Genomic DNA, 15,865 nt, shown 5'->3' with positions numbered 1-15,865 from the left:
ATATATCACATATATACATATATAATTGTAAACATGTAAATATATATATTACTCAGATATATAATATGTACACATATATGTCTGTCTATCTATTTATCTATCTCTTCACAGTAATATATAATCACTCAGATAAAGACCACCTAATCTTAAAAATTATTTCATTTACCGCAGAGGACAGACTGTAAAAACTGCTTTTTAGTTAGAGACTACCACCCCCTCCCTCAGTACACACACACACACACACACACACACACAGCTGCTCTGCACTCCCCAAGGCCCCCTGAGGGGCACAGGGATAGTGCATGGGCTTTAGAGCCAGCTAGATAGGGGCTTAAATGTTAGTTCTGTTATTTACTATTTGTGTGATCTTAAAAAAATTACTCAACCTCTCTGGACAATAATTTTCTTATTTCCAAAATGAGGATGTTAGTAGCTATCTTGGAGGTGTAGAGATTTGAGGTAGTGTTTGCCAGTGGGTACTGAGGTTAGCACTTAATAAATAAGAACTATTATGCTGAAGGTGATCACGAAGGGGAAGAGGTGGAGGGGAAATGGGGGAGGAAGATGATGGAGATTCCACGTCCTGAATGCCTTCTCTATTTCAGAATTTCTCCGCAAGGCTTGGCAGAACTTGAGTGCTAGCCATTAGCTAGGGACTATTAAGCTTGAGAGAGGGGAAAGGAAACTGGGCGGGGGGGGGGGGGGGGCAGGGTTGGTGGGGGGGCCATAAATGGCTAGCACTTACATGTGATTTTCCTGTGTTGAACTCATATATACATATGCTCATGCCCCTTCCACAGCTGGGAAAAGGACATTCACAGAAGTGAATTCAGCATGTTGAGGAGTCAAGGTCATTTTTTCTTTTTCTTTCTTTCTTCCTTCCTTTTTTTTGTTTTCTGCATAGAAGGACCCACTTCACAAAGCAGGGTTAAAAAATTCCTATGTCCTCCATGGTGCCTAATCATAGCATTTCCAGTCACAGCAGCAGGCTCTGGCTGTTTGCCCCCTTCCCCTGGCAATTCTAGTAATTGTGAGTTACCCTATAGATTGCAGAACAAATGCCCAGCTCCTTTCTGGGGTCACGGTGTCAGAGCACCCAGCCAAGCCACTGGCAGAGCTGGGGCTGTGGTGTGATCTGTCCGTCCAAGGTACAAGAAGGAGGAAGCCCCAACCTACCCCGGCCATGCCCTGAATGACAAAGTCACTTAGGGCCTGCCTAAGATGCCATGCTGTTTGCAAACACACACTACCTGCCATACCACCTGACCAAACAATTCCACCGGAAAGCCTGAAGACAAATGACTAATGTTAAAAGAAGCCTGTGCATCATTTCAGTGATGACTCCACAGGCGTCAATTAAACATGGAAAAGACCTGTTCTGAAGCATGACCGTCTGGCATTTCCCAAGGAACTATAGTCAATGGCTGATAAAACACAAGTGATCGTAACTATCAAGAGATTTAGCAGCGCTCTCCTTGCTCAAAAGTAGCAAGAGCCCATGAAGACAATGCACCTGGACGACCTCCAAAAGAAGAGGCGAGGAAGGAAAAGGCTGCATCTGAAGCCAGCTCTGCTCTTCCTCATGCATAGAAAGCAAAGATCTGGGTTGCATGAGGTCATGCAAAAAAATCAGACTGCTCCCAGGGATGCTTGCGAGTTTGTCTGGTAGTCTAGGGGCGAAGAGCAATTGTTCTATCTCCAGTTGAGAGAAAACATTGGCAGTCGTCCATCCCCTGCTCCTAGGGGTGCTTTTCAAGTACAGGCATCTGGGACTTTGCCCAGCACAGGAGACCAAGTGATCTTGGATCACTGTAGTCCAAATGTCTCTCCCTAGAAACCATGCTTTAACCAGCTTTTGAGCGGAAGGAAGAGGACACATTTAACAAATTTAATGAGAGTGATACCAAGGCATAAAACGCCCAGGAGAGAAACCATGGCTGGAGCAGAAGTGCTTTTCAATGCTTCGGTTCTAGATCAGTCAGGCAGACACCTGTGTATATATAGACAAATCTTCAAACACCACCTCATCACACCTAATGACTGCCTGCGACCTCTGATGAGCATTTGCATTCTCTATTTCTGGCTTTTCCAACAGCAAAAATATGTGTCTTTATACTCAGTCCTGGTTCTGAACCTGTTCTATAATGCTTATCTTTGTTTGTTTGTTTGTTTGTTTGTTTGTTTTTCCTATATGCAAGGTCAGATGAATGAGAAAGAAAATACTTTTCAGTTTCAATTTTGACCCAGATCTAAAATTGTTAATGACTTTTTATTCATTACTCTTGATCTCTCCTTCTTTCTTTCAGCGATTCATGTACATGCACCCCTCACATGGCCTGGTTCCAACATTAAGACTGTAACATTCTTAGAATGAGGCTACCAAGTAAAAACAAAACAAAAAGACGCAAACAAACAAAAAATGGTGCTTCCATGCTCCCGAGTCCCCCTTGCCAATGAGGCAGTGTACTTAAATCTGTTCACAGCAGCTGCTTCAGGGTTAAGTTTTTGGTTGGAAATAAAAAGGTTTAGTAAGGTCACTGACAATTATTTTCTCAGCACAACAGAAAAGCAACCCAGTCCATTAATAATAACAACACTAAAATGGCAGAAGCAAACACAGTGGGAACAAGCAGGAATAGAAGAGTACCTGGGATTGCCAGATTGGAAAGGGGGACGTTGTGGAGGTGAGGGGGGAGCGAGGCCATCCAGTCGGCATTGCAGACCTCCGATGATGTCTTTGTCCCGCTGGGGTTGGGGGAGCAGATGGTCCCCATCCTGAGTTTCCTCCTCACCTTCCTAACTGCTAGCATTCCTCTTTGTCAGTCAACAAACTGCCCAGCCTGAGCCCAGTGCCACTCACTCAGTGATCATCACGGCCCGGACTCTAGACATTCCAGGGCCATCTTTGTCAAGCCAGTCTTGCCAAAAGACCTTTCTGCCTGGGAGACGGGGCAAATAGGTGGTTCCCTACCCCCGCCCCCCACCCCCAGCACCCGCAGTCCCCACCCTCTCCGGCCCAGCCGCTCTTCCACTCCCTTAATCTGCTCAGACCCGGCTCCGTTAAACTTCTTAGGTTCCCCCCTGGAGCCGGGGTTAGGTAGGCCCCTAGAGATAAATCTTAGAGAAACTGAACGTCCGACGAGCCGCCACGCCCAGAGCCACTCACACGACAGGTGCCCACACGGCGTACGGACAAGCCGGTGGGTCTACACACACGTGAGCGCCCGGACGCAACATCACCGGCCAGATTTATGCCTCAAAGTGTGTCACTGGGCTGGCACAGAAGCTGGGCCTGCCTACCACTCCTCCCCCGGCTTCTCCGCGCACACTCCCCCTGCCCTGTGGCTTTCCGAAGGCGCTCAGAAGTGTAACCGGCGGCACCCGGACTCCCGGCAGCCCCGCCCCGCACTGCCGGGCCGATTTGCTGGGCTACGCGGCCCGTGATTGGCCGCTGGCGGAGCGCGCTCCGATTGGCCTGCGCCCTCCCGGGCTGCCCCTCCGAGCGCTCCCACCCCTCGGCGGCCCAGTCCCCTCCCTCCGTTACTCCCGCCTGGGTGAAGGGGGACAGGCACCAATACGGGGACCGCAGAGCGGGGGAGCTTGCCGGCGGGGGCCAGTCCTGGGACCTCAGACGGGTCCTTCCTCCGGCCTTCCACGCAGCCAGCACTCAGATGTTGAACACGGCCACAAATGTTTCTTTCCTTGCGTCTTTCCCCTACACACACATACACACACACACACACACACACACACACGACAATCACATAGAATGTATTACATTTTCAATAGACCACAGAGGCAGCAGAAATAGGGGGAGTAAGGAGGCCGAGGAAGGTGCAATATCTCATATTTGGATGACAACCTCAAGGATGGTTTGTTTCAACTGTTATATAATGAAGATTTACTTACACACCACTTAGCCCCATTTTACAGAGGGAATAATGATAACATGTTTGTATTACTCAGGTGTTTGGAACCTTCTTCCAAACTCTTTGTCCCCTTTGCTCTTCACAGGACCCCCATAGGGCAGGGCGAGTTTTTGTGGGTAGGATGCCCTTTTCACAGATGAAATGGAAGTCCTGGGGCATTCAGAGAGCAGTTGGCACTATTGGGAAATATCATTTTAAAAGAAAACCTCAAGTCCCGGGGCTTGTAGGCACACAAACTCATTCCCCTGCTTTCTGCAATATTCCCTACTCCTTCAAATGGTACTTTTTCATGGTATACTATAAGGTCTCTAATGATAGGAGAATTTTGCATATCAATAATCACAGAAACATCTTGGCCCAGAGGCAAAATAAGAAAAACACCCTGGGCTTTGATAGTGGGGCCCTGGAGGGCTTCAGGTCAGGCAGCTCCCGGGTGACTCCGGAGGGGCTTATTTGAAAAGCAAGCAGCAGGCTTTGCTAAGAGAAAACTGAACGCTGACATCTAATCACTGAATGGCCCACTTCAACTCCAAGGTAACTCCACAGCCCAATGCCTGCGCCTCAGCCACCTTTCAGTACACACAACTCCTGTTGCATCTTGCCCCCTTTTGACTCTTACTAAAATTTCTTCTTCCAGGCTATTCTTAACATTCATTTGAGTCTGATTTTCAGCCCTTTGAGCTGCATAGTATTATGGGAAGGTTTTTTTGGTTTGTTTTTTGTTTTGTTTTGTTTTCTAGAGGAGTATCCCTTGGTTAATAAAAAGGAAGTGTACACTATTTATCATGTATCTTCTGGTGTTTAAAGGACACTTCAATATAGTGCTCTTTTTTTCAAGTACACCACAGGATATTGAGAATATGTTGCATGTTTGAGTTCACATTTTTTATTCTTCATAGAAAAATCACTCTGTAAAGGAATATCCCAACATTTACCTTTGAAAAGTCACCTTTCTGAGCTTTCCTCAAGCTTAAAACCTTTTTTTTTTTTTGAATATTCCTAAATGCAAAACTTCATGTAAGTTGGCTAAGGCAAGCAAAATGTGTTCTTTAAGCTCTATTGTGGAACGTTAATTTCAATGCCTTTTCCCCCCTTGATTTCTTTAGCTCTTAATGGAAGGAGTGAACATATTAAGAAAGCATTAAAGGGGTGCCTGGGTGGCGTGGTCAGTTAAGTGTCCAACTCTTGGGGTCATGATCTCAAGGTCCTGAGATCGAGCCCCGCCTCAGCCCAGAGTCTGCTTAAGACTCTCTCTCCCTCTGCCCCTCCCCCTCCAGTAAATAAATCTTTTTAAAAAAGAAAGCATTAAACTTTAGATTTAGAGACATTACTGTGTGAGAACTCAGAAACAAGAGAAATGGAATCACTTAAGATTAGAGGTTTTGTATCTCCATGAAACTGGCAGCTTTTTTGATCACAACTACTTGACTTCGCCAGGAAAACAGTTCAAAAGAAGCCAACAATCTTCTTCGTATATTCTTGAGTCATTCTGGAAGAAATCTTGGAGAGGAAATCACAGCATGTAGTATAGTTCTTGGCATATAGCAGGTGCTCAATAAATGTTAGAAGGAGACAGATGCTCAGTAAAACATGCTCTGTGTGGTTCTAGGGAGTGTCTTAGAGCACTGTTTTTCAAACATTAATGTGTAAATCCATCATATTCGGGTTGCATTGTTCTGAGATGGGCTCAGATTCTGCATTCCTAAATTTCTAGCTATGCTGGTTCAGACCACACTTGTAGGTAGCAGTGCTTTAGAAAACAGGCTAAAATCTCAGCTAAGAATCTGTAAGTATAAGAGAATAATTTTTCTCTCATATAATGTAATGGAAACTAAATTATCAGTGGGATTTATATACTATGCCACAGATATTTAGGGAAAAATAATTTTAAAGTAAAGGTAATATTTAGGATTTGGTTAGGCAATATTTTCTCACATGCTGTATTATGAAAGTTACTAAAGGTTGGGGGCCTAAACTAACAGAAGGAGTGGGATAGTAATTACAATGGAATGGAGTGCTTATCATGGGCCAATCGTTCTGTTAGGTGCTAGGAGTGGATGAAAAGTTAAGTGAAAGTTGGCATTTGAGGAACCTCAGCTAGTATATAATTCAGGAGAAAAGAGAGTGAAATATGTGAATTACACATTGTGATGTGAAGTAGAACGAAGGGATAATAGAGACGTGTAGAGATGGACAAAGAGGTACACATTTTGATGGGGGTGGGGAGGGCCAAGGGACACATTATCAGAAGAGGCATTCAAGCCCAGACTGGAATTCTGAAAAATGTTTCTGCAAGGGGAAACTGGACAGAGGGTTTTGGCATGAGAAAGGCATGTGCCGTGGAGAAAACATCAGCAGCAAAGCTGTGACTGTGAGTGGGAGATGGGAAACACAGAAAATCCACTAGAGTGGCAGCACAAGGTGGGAAATGGGGCTCATTCCTTCTCGCTGAACCCACGTAAGAGCCCAGTGAGTTCGGTCCTATCACCATCCCTATTTTAGAAAGGACACTAAAGCTTAGAAATGACACAGTACTGCCTAAGATCTCATAGCTAGTTAGTGGCAAAGCTGTGACTCCAAGTCTCTTGATCATCATGCCAGTGGCTTCCCACTAGATGTTACCTGTTCATATTGTAAACCTGGAAGAGGCTGTTTATGACCAAAGTATATTCAAGAGTTTGAACCTTTTTTTCACCCCTATAGACAAAACAGGCCATTACAGTTTTTTGAGAAGAGGAATAAAATGACTCATATTGTACTTTAGGAAGATAAGTCTGGCATAATGAAGAACGGTTGGAGAAATGTAGTCTTTCAAGGAAATCACTGAACTCAGTTATCTAAGCAAGAAAAAGGTAAGAGAACATGGGGAAGCTCTAGCACACAGAGACTAAATGCATGGACTTTCTTAATTATGGTGCTTGCCTCCCCATCCCCGCTTCTCACCTCCAAGGACCTCGAATTCGAGGGCCCGAATGGACAGTCTGACTAGCTCTGAAATTATTATTTTTTTATCACTTGAAAGTCTCATTAAATTGTTCATCTATTTCTTGTTATATACAACCAAACCTGTTTGTAGGAGTGTATCTACAAATCAGTTTTCTTTTCTGGAAATTTTTCTCTATTACTTGATCAAGGACCCCACTGAATTCCTGAGCAGGTGACTCCCTCTTTGGGAGTGCCTGGGAAGGTTCATGTTCTTTGGAATCGTGTCATAAATGACTAGTGAGGGCCCCAGAGCAACAAGCACCCCAAAGAGCTTGCTATTTGGGCATGTCTGATTGGTGGGGCAAGATGGCCTGGATTTTTACTTGATTGAAGACACCCTAAGAACCACGGGGGAAACACCCTGATTTAATGACACTGCGGCCCCCAAATCCAAGACCCTGTGCTGTCTTATCTCCCAGTTTGTGTGCTAAATGGGAAAGGAACAGATCTCTAAGAGAATCAGAATTCAGGCACTTGTTTGGTCCGGGGACATTGCCTAGAGGAGAATAAGGCAATAGGATCTTTAAGTCCCACATTTACAATTTTCTTCTCCTGGCTGAAGGGTGTGGGAGGGTGAAGGACTGAAATGAGGAGCCAGGTAAATACAAGATCCGAATGTAGGCTTTGTTTTGGGTCTCACATCAGCCGAGTTTATCCCTAGTCATTCCTGACCTTCTTTCCCCAACTGAAGCCAGAAAATTATGCGATAAGGATCCGAGTAGGATGGAGAAATGTCACCAACATGGGTGGTGCTGGGGACATGATGGCAGCAATTACTTCCAGGAAGAGTGACAGCATTGTAGGAACTCGAGACATTCAGGAGGCTGCAAGGAAAGGGAGGGAACCAAGCACACTGCCTTGTGACCAGGCTTAGAGGGCAGAATCGGGAGCTGGGGGTCCAGTTACTTGGTTGATTAGGGCTGGAGCCAGACATCATGTCATTGTGACCCACGCCCTGCTGACACTCAGGTGAGTGTCCTTGAACATAGCGGAAACAGGAAGTGGTGGTATGTGCTATCACCTCTTGCCCACCAGGTGTTTAGGGCCCCAAATGGGATTCTGGTAATGAGACAGAAATGAACGGCAGTAGCAGCGGCCAAAGGTTGTTTCTCCCAGGTTTAAAAGCTTGGTGTTCAGGAAGATCCTGAGAGCCTCTGCGTCTTTTCTATTTATTGGACATCCAGGTTTTTTTCGTTTACTTCAAAGAAAATTTCCTTTAACAACGACAACAGTGTCTCTATGATCATTTCCAGAGGAGCTAATAACAAGTGATGACTATAAAATAAGTTTAATATCCACATTTATTCCTTCTATCACACCACACTCCTTGCATCTTCCTCTGCTCCCCTTTCCACTCCTCCCTAGCCTCCAAAAAAGTCATTGAGAGAAAATAAAAGCTCTGAGGCCTTTTTTTCCAGCTAGTTAGCTCGTGGCAAAATGCCTGATTTAATATGTTATGGAGCCACCTTCTGGTAGAAAAGGCAACTTCATGCACACAGTAAATTTCCTTTCAGTTTCAATTACCCTAAAAAAAACCGTTCTCCCAGCACTGACACCACTGGGCTGCTTATGCAAGAATACGGATTCCTTGGTCACACGCCAACCCTACCGAATTAAATCCCCTGGGGGTGACACCTTTTTATTCTGCCTTTTAAAAAGGTTCCCAGGGGGGGTTTAATGTCCCAAATACTTTATTTATAGCAAGACTTTGAAATGTTGAACAATTTCTCTTTCAGAAAAAGTTAGAATAGGAAGAATGGCAAAGTAAGCAACTCTTATCCATGTTGTGTGTAAATTTATGCAATTAGAGGAGAATATTTTGGCAGAAATGCTTGATCTCGAATTAACTGGCAGCAAAACCAACCGCTCTCCTTATTTGACCCACCCCAAGTTCCCCGGAATCAAGAATGACATCAGCTATGAGGAGAGTTTGTGTGTACTACTGTATATTAGTAAACACTTGACCTTCAGTCACAATTAGAATGACTTCTGTACATTCGTTATTCATTGAGCAAATTTGATCTTAAAAAGGAATGCATTCTTTTTAGTGACCTGACTCTGCGTGTGGGGTTGCAGACATCATTTGGAAATAGCACGATGACACATTATCTACAGAGTAAATATCAGAGTAATTGAGAGCAGATATTATCATTCTCTGTCAACTTTACTAAAATTACAAATTTGAGAAATCAACTTCAACCAACAAAAATTGTTTTTTTTTTTTTAAAAAAACAAGGTAATCAATTTTAGTGTACATAAAAATAATGAGTCTTTAGTGTTTTTCCCTTATCAGTTCTCTCTGAATGGTAGGTCATAGTCAAAAGCTGTTAGTATATTTCTTGACTGTTTGATGATTTGGTTTCAAAGGATTCTGATCTGAAGTTTCTGCAGCTAACCCCCCAACTCAGCCACATGTCTTGCTTCATGGAGGAAGTCATAGTTTGTCGTAACAATCTATCAGGGCCCACAGCTTCCGCTTCCTTTTAGTAGCAGAAGTAAAAAAAGTAAAACTTATCCCACACATCTTTGCTTCAGCCAAGTATAAAAATGAATGTTCTAGGAGTCAGAGTTGGGCAACAGAATGAAATAGGGACAGATATGAGTCCCTGCAATTGGAAATATCCAAGCCGAGTTTGGCAATATTATGATAGAGGGGGTTGAAGCATTTGATAGAAGATTAGACTAGATGAGTTTTATGGTCTCTCGAACTATATTGTTTTTTCCCCCTCCTCCGGCTGTAGATACTTTTTACCTTTCCACAGTTGGGCCTTTCCTTCCTCTCCTCTCTATTATCTTTTCTTACTTAAATCTTCAACTTCTTTGGCTGGAACTGGGTCTAGTGGAACGTCTAATATATAAATATGGATCCGATATTTTAAAGTTTGCTGCTACTGGCAAAATCTTAACACTGTGTTTTTGGGAGGTTTTTTTGATTTTTTTGATTTTTTTTAAAGATTTTACTTATTCATTTGAGACAGACAGAGAGAGCATGAGCAGAGGGAGAGGTAGAGGGAGAAACAGACTCCCTGCTGAGCCAGGAGCCCAATGCAGGACTTGATCCCAGGACCCTGAGATCATGACCTGAGCCAAAGGCAGATGCTTAACCATCTGAGCCACCCAGGCGCCCCTGCTTTTGGGAGTTTTCTAATAAAGCCTTTACATTGGTCACACACTCTCACTTGTGGGACAGCTCAAAATGTTCTCTGCCCCCTCCTCACATTCAGTACCCAGGATGAGATGCTCGGGCCTCAGGAAGTGAGCCTCAGGAAATACTTACTAAAAGTTCTCAGAATGAGGAGTAGGACTGGCCTGGGTGGGAGTCACCTCTCTGTGCTTCCAACACCCTCACAGTGGTAGGACTGGTGTGTGTGCAATCCTAGGGCAGAACTTCTCAACCTTTCCTCCTGAGATGCCCCAAGCATGAAGAAGAATAAATACACACTTTCCAGAGCCCCATATGGCCAGCACTGATCACGGCATTTCTTTCTAGTGGCATGGTTTGTTTTTTTTACAAATCCATTCCAATTTTGTTATATATGTATACATAATTTGAATAAAGTTGAGTTCTAGATGCGCTATGTTTATCTCGTGGCTTTGCATCCTCCCTGGCACACATCCATATCCCTGGGCATTCATGTTCCCTAATATGAAAGTCTCAGGTCTGAGAGAAATGCATCATGAATCCAATTATACAAGGTGAAACTCTCTTGGTTAAGTATCCAAACTGGTTCAGCAAAGTACAAGACTACAGGTGGTTTTGAGGCGAAAACTTGAAATAGTGCCCATTTTCCAAACCTTGAGAAACATGGGGCAACAGCTGGTTGTGAATCAGGGACATGGGCCAAATTTTTCTTGCCATGAGAGACACGACTATCTCCTTAAGGAGAGTAGAGAACCAAAGACTTCCCAACTAGGACTTAACTCTCTGCTCTTGACTTGATCAGGAAAAAAACTTCACCCATAGGACTCCTGTGGCTATTCTTTGACCCACTGAGATCTGTTCTTGCTCTCAAAGTTTCAGACCATCGTTCCTCACCGGGCTAACTGGGTTTCTTTTTTGTTTTCCAGGTTTACTGAGATATTACTGACACATAACATTGTATACGTTTAAGGTGTATGATGTAATGATTTGTGAACACGTATGTACGGGGAAATGTTTACCACAATAAGGTTAGTTAACACACCTTTCACGTCACATAGCTACATTTTTGGTGAGAACATTTAAGATCTATTCTTTCCACAACTCATAAGTATACAATACAGTATTGTTAACTATAGTCACCATGCTATTTGCTAGGTCTCCAGAACTTATTTCTCTTACAACTGGAAGTTTGTACCCTTTGACCAACATCTCATTTCCCCTCACCACCACTTCCCGCCCCCTGACTGTGGTGTTTGCGTTTACTTATATTAGTCTTCACTGATTCCCAGGATCTGGCCTTTTCTTAGCACCCGTGAATACATGCCTGATTCTACCAACCTGAGTGAAACTTCAACACTGACCCAGAGGCAAGTTCAGTCTAAGGCATCTGCCAAACCACCTAGATTTAGGCCCTCACCTGACTAACCTGCCACAATAAGATTTGGAAGAACACAGATGTCAAGGGGATGTATTCATTTATGATACAGAGTAAAACAAAACAAAACAAAACAAAAAAACCAAACAACTCTCAGCTCACCACAGTGAGTGAGAGACTGTTACCTGTCAGCTAAATTCTCTGTTCCACAAGCCATTTTTCTCTCTCTTATTCACTCATTGGCCGTCACCTGTCATTCACTCACACAATACTTGAGAGCTAACTTATCCCAGGCCTCTCCCTCCCTCTGAGGGTGCTGAGATATACAAAGCTACCCAACACCCTCGAGGACATTCGAGTCCAACAGAGGAGTTCATGGCCCGCATTTCCTTAACTGCAAGTTTGCACTGAAACATTACACTAAAACAAAAACAGCAAACTAAACAGTTCGGTCTCAGGAAAATAGAGAGTATCTTCAAATTAAGTATTTCTTGAGCTAACACATATCAGTCAAGCTGTTTATATTGAAAATTTGGGGTGATGGACAAAGTAACCTAGGAGGGGAAGGGGAAGCGAGCCTTGGAGCCCCAGCACCTGCTTGGGAAAGGCGACATCGGCTACTGCCCTGAGTGCGGGATCTGGAGGCAGGGCCTGCTATAAATCATAAACTGTTTCCATAATGTCTAGTAGGGTGTCAACAAAAACCACTGCCCAAAGGTTTGAGGAGGAACTGAAGTCCCTCTCTGGGTGAAGTCTGGAGTGACACAACTTAGTCTCCTTTGATATGAAATGGTTTAATGGTGAGAGCAGAAGCTTGCCATGGAGTTCTGGGAAAATCAAAGGGCTCTATTCATTTTCTTAAGAAAGAAAAATTGATTGAAGTTTTGGTGGATCCCAGCCAATACCTAAGGCAGAATAAGACCCAGAAATGAAACAAAAACAGCCAACTTGCATGATGAATCCTCATTTATTTTTCTCCTGAACTTTCAGATTAAGTAACTCCCAGCGAACAGTCAAACGAAACTCCCCGAAAGAACAGATCTTTGCCTCTTGTCATACCATCTGAGGGTTGCAATGTTTGAAAAAATAGGCTCATTTGAAAAAAAATAGGCTGGTTTAGAGTCAAATTATGCATTATTTATTAGGATCTTAAGCACTTAAAAAATGTCCTATTTCAAACATTAAAAATGACTGCAAAAATAAAAACGGAAAAAAACCCCCACATATTCCTTTTACCTAGATTCATCTATTGCTAATATCTCTCTCTGTATGTATTAATATTGTTTCTCTCTCTGTGTATACTATGTGTGTATTACATATACACTCACACACCCGTTTGAGAGTAAGTTATATACATTATGGCCATTTACCCCTAAATACTTCAACGTGTATTTCCCGAGAATAGGAACATTCTTTTACATAGCCACAGTTGAGTTATCAATATTTTTCTCCAGTCTTCTGCCCATATTCCAATTTTGTCAGCTGACCTGACAAATGTCAGATCTGATTTGTCAGATTTTTTGTGTAGGTTTTCTTCCCCTCCAGTAAAAAGGATCCAGTCTGGAGTTAGATATTTGCAGTTATTTTCCACGTCTTTTTAGCTTCCTTTAATCTGGAGTATTTTTAGAGCCTTTCTTTATCTTTAAGACATTTCTTATTTTGTATTTATTCAATGTCACTTTGTGATTGGATTCAGTTTATTTGTTCTCTGCCTGAATACTGCATCGGTGATATTGTGTCCTTCCTGCTATCACATCCGGGGGAGCATGATGTTCACCTATTCCCCACTAGTGATGTTAATTTTGATCACTTGGTCAAGTTGTTGTTCTCCACTACATAATTACTGTGTCTCCCCCCACCGCTGGTCACCAATAAGTATACTTCTGGCAGATCCTTAGAGACCATGAAAATATCCTAATTGTCATCAAAACTTCCTCCTTGATTTAGCATCTGTTGATGAATCCAGCCTGACCCCATCTTTACTACAATTCCTCTCCCACCTCCCCTTTCTCCTTTTCTCTGTCTCTTCTTACCTATACTTCAAGCACCTATTTCTGGTAAGGACTCATAAATTCCTGCTTTTTTTTTTTTTAAGATTTTATTTATTTAATTTTGAGAGAGAGAGAGCGCGTGAGCACAAGCAGGAATGAGGGAGGGACAGAGGGAGAAGCAGATTCCCCGCCGAGTGGGGAGCCCGATGCAGGACTCATCCAGGACCCCTGGGATCATGACCTGAGCCGAAAGCAGACGTTTAACCAACTTGAGCCACCCACACACCCAAAATTCCTGATTTTTTTCAATGGTTTCTAATTCATTAGTATACTTAATTATATTGGCGCTCAAATTACCCCAGATTTAGCCAGTAGGAGTCCCTTCAAGCTGACTCTCGCATCCTCTAGCAAACCCCAGCATTTTTTTTTTTTTTTGGAATAAATTCTTATTTCCTGACATAACAAAATACTCCATCTCACGCTATATCTTCTTTGCCCTTAATCAGAGATTTCTTTGAAAAGTTCCGATTCCTTTCAGCAGGGAATTATGTTAATGAGAAGAGCTGACAGTCAGATGTGCTCGTTGCTACTGGGGCATCTTTGCTCCGTGGTCCTTTGAAAAGACGTATCTGGGGAAGACAGGCAGTATATATAGACTTAAAATACAACACATACGCACACACAATCAAAATCAACACCACCAATGAGAGACGGTTGGACATCATATTACATAAATTATATGTAATTTTTCTTTCATTTTTATACGCAGGTAGCTTATTATATAGTCTTTGTACTTTGCTTTTCCTTCCAAATACTATACTATCTCCCGGAAATCACTCTATACCAGTCAATGGAGGTTTTCTTCTTTCCTATGCTGACAGCTATACGGTTCTCTATTTTGTGTATTTACTATAGTTTATTCAACCAATCTCCTACTTTTGGACATTTAGATGGTTTTCAATACTTGGCAATTACAAATAATGCTGCCAAGAATATATATATTCTTGCATATATTGCTGGAAATAGAGCTTTAGGGTAAGTTCCTGAGGAGAAATTGCTATGTCAAAGGATAATGTAATATGCAGTTTTGTTAGATACTGTCAAATTCCTCTCCATAGTTGTTGTGCCATCTTGCATTCCTTTCAACAACATATGAGAGTACCTGTTTCCCCAGAGCCTTGATAACAGAGCATGTTATCCAAGGTTTGAAATTCTTCATAAGTGAATGAGGAAGAAATGATGTCTTAGTGAAGTTTTAATTTGCATTTCTTTTAATATCAATGCCTGAATTTTTTTCAAGTGTTTAAGAGTCCGTTTTATATCTTTTTTTGGTCAATGATTGGTTCATATCTTTGGTCCATTTTTAAAGTTTATTTATCCTCAATATTTGTTAAGTTCTTTATCAGTCTTTATCTGTAATATATATTGTGAATATTTTCACCTAGTTTATCATTTGCCTTTGACTTTGCTATTTTGTCATGCAAACTGCTTTTTATTTTTAGTAGTCAAATGTATCCATCATTGCTTTCATTGTATCTGGACACATACATTTGTTTCTTTTTTAAAAGATTTTACCTATTTATTTGTGTGTGTGCAAGAGTGAAAGAGACAGAGAGAGAGAACACAAGCAGGGGGAGCAGCAGGCAGAGGGAGAAGCAGGTTCCCCACCGAGCAAGGACCCTGAGATCATGACCTGAGCCAAAGGCAGATGCTTAACCGACTGAACCACCCAGGTGTCCCTGGACATGTATTTGTAAAGTTACATTTGTAGTAATAGTTACAGTATGTATGTACTATGACTATAGTATATATTATAGCACATGTATATGTGTATATGTACCATAGTATATGTATATATATAACTAGTTATAATATCTATACACTACAATAGTGTATATGTATGTACATATATAGAGATATATAAATATAAATATGCACACACATATTATGTGTAAACATATAGTTAAAGAAATATACCATTTTCTCAAGAGTTTTTATTAGGAATGGGCAATGGATTTTGCCAAAGGCCTCTTAAGCATCTTCATCTTTTAAGATTAATTGTATGCTTTTCCTCCGAAGCCCTATTTATATGGTAAATTATATTATGAGATTTTCTGTTATTGAACCCTTCTCTCATTCTTGGTATACATAATTTTTAGGTAAGGTTTTCAAGTCCCATTACTATGTCTCAGTGCCTTGTGACCTTGTCTCCCTGAAACCTTTTGAAAATATTACACTCTGTCTCTGAAATGATACCCTCTTCTTTGTTTCTCTTCCTTGCACATACTTTTATTTTCATATGTATTTATGTGTTTAAATGTCTGTCTCTCCCATTAAACTCTACACTCACTGAGGGTATGGAGGGCGTGGTTCTTATTTTTTAGATCAGTTTCTTGAGTGTGGAATGCATAAACCCTAAATGGCTATCCAAAAGAGGTACTCA

The 15,865-nt window shown here is 42.1% G+C and overlaps 1 protein-coding gene across 1 annotated transcript in view; it reads right to left on the bottom strand.

Moving 5' to 3' along the window:
- The window catches only part of PLCXD2 (phosphatidylinositol specific phospholipase C X domain containing 2), a 43,575-nt gene extending 40,637 nt beyond the window's left edge, over positions 1 to 2,938 (bottom strand). Inside the window, exon 1 of the mRNA XM_021692495.1 lies at positions 2,648 to 2,938. Coding sequence (XP_021548170.1) covers positions 2,648 to 2,810 — 163 coding nt within the window. The 5' untranslated portion in view covers positions 2,811 to 2,938. The remainder of the gene's footprint in view (positions 1 to 2,647) is intronic.
- Positions 2,939 to 15,865: the final 12,927 nt, after the last annotated feature.

This window comes from Neomonachus schauinslandi, chromosome 1 (genome assembly GCF_002201575.2).
Source record: "Neomonachus schauinslandi chromosome 1, ASM220157v2, whole genome shotgun sequence".
Taxonomy (NCBI): domain Eukaryota; kingdom Metazoa; phylum Chordata; class Mammalia; order Carnivora; family Phocidae; genus Neomonachus; species Neomonachus schauinslandi.
This window is presented reverse-complemented; position numbering and strand designations above follow the sequence as displayed.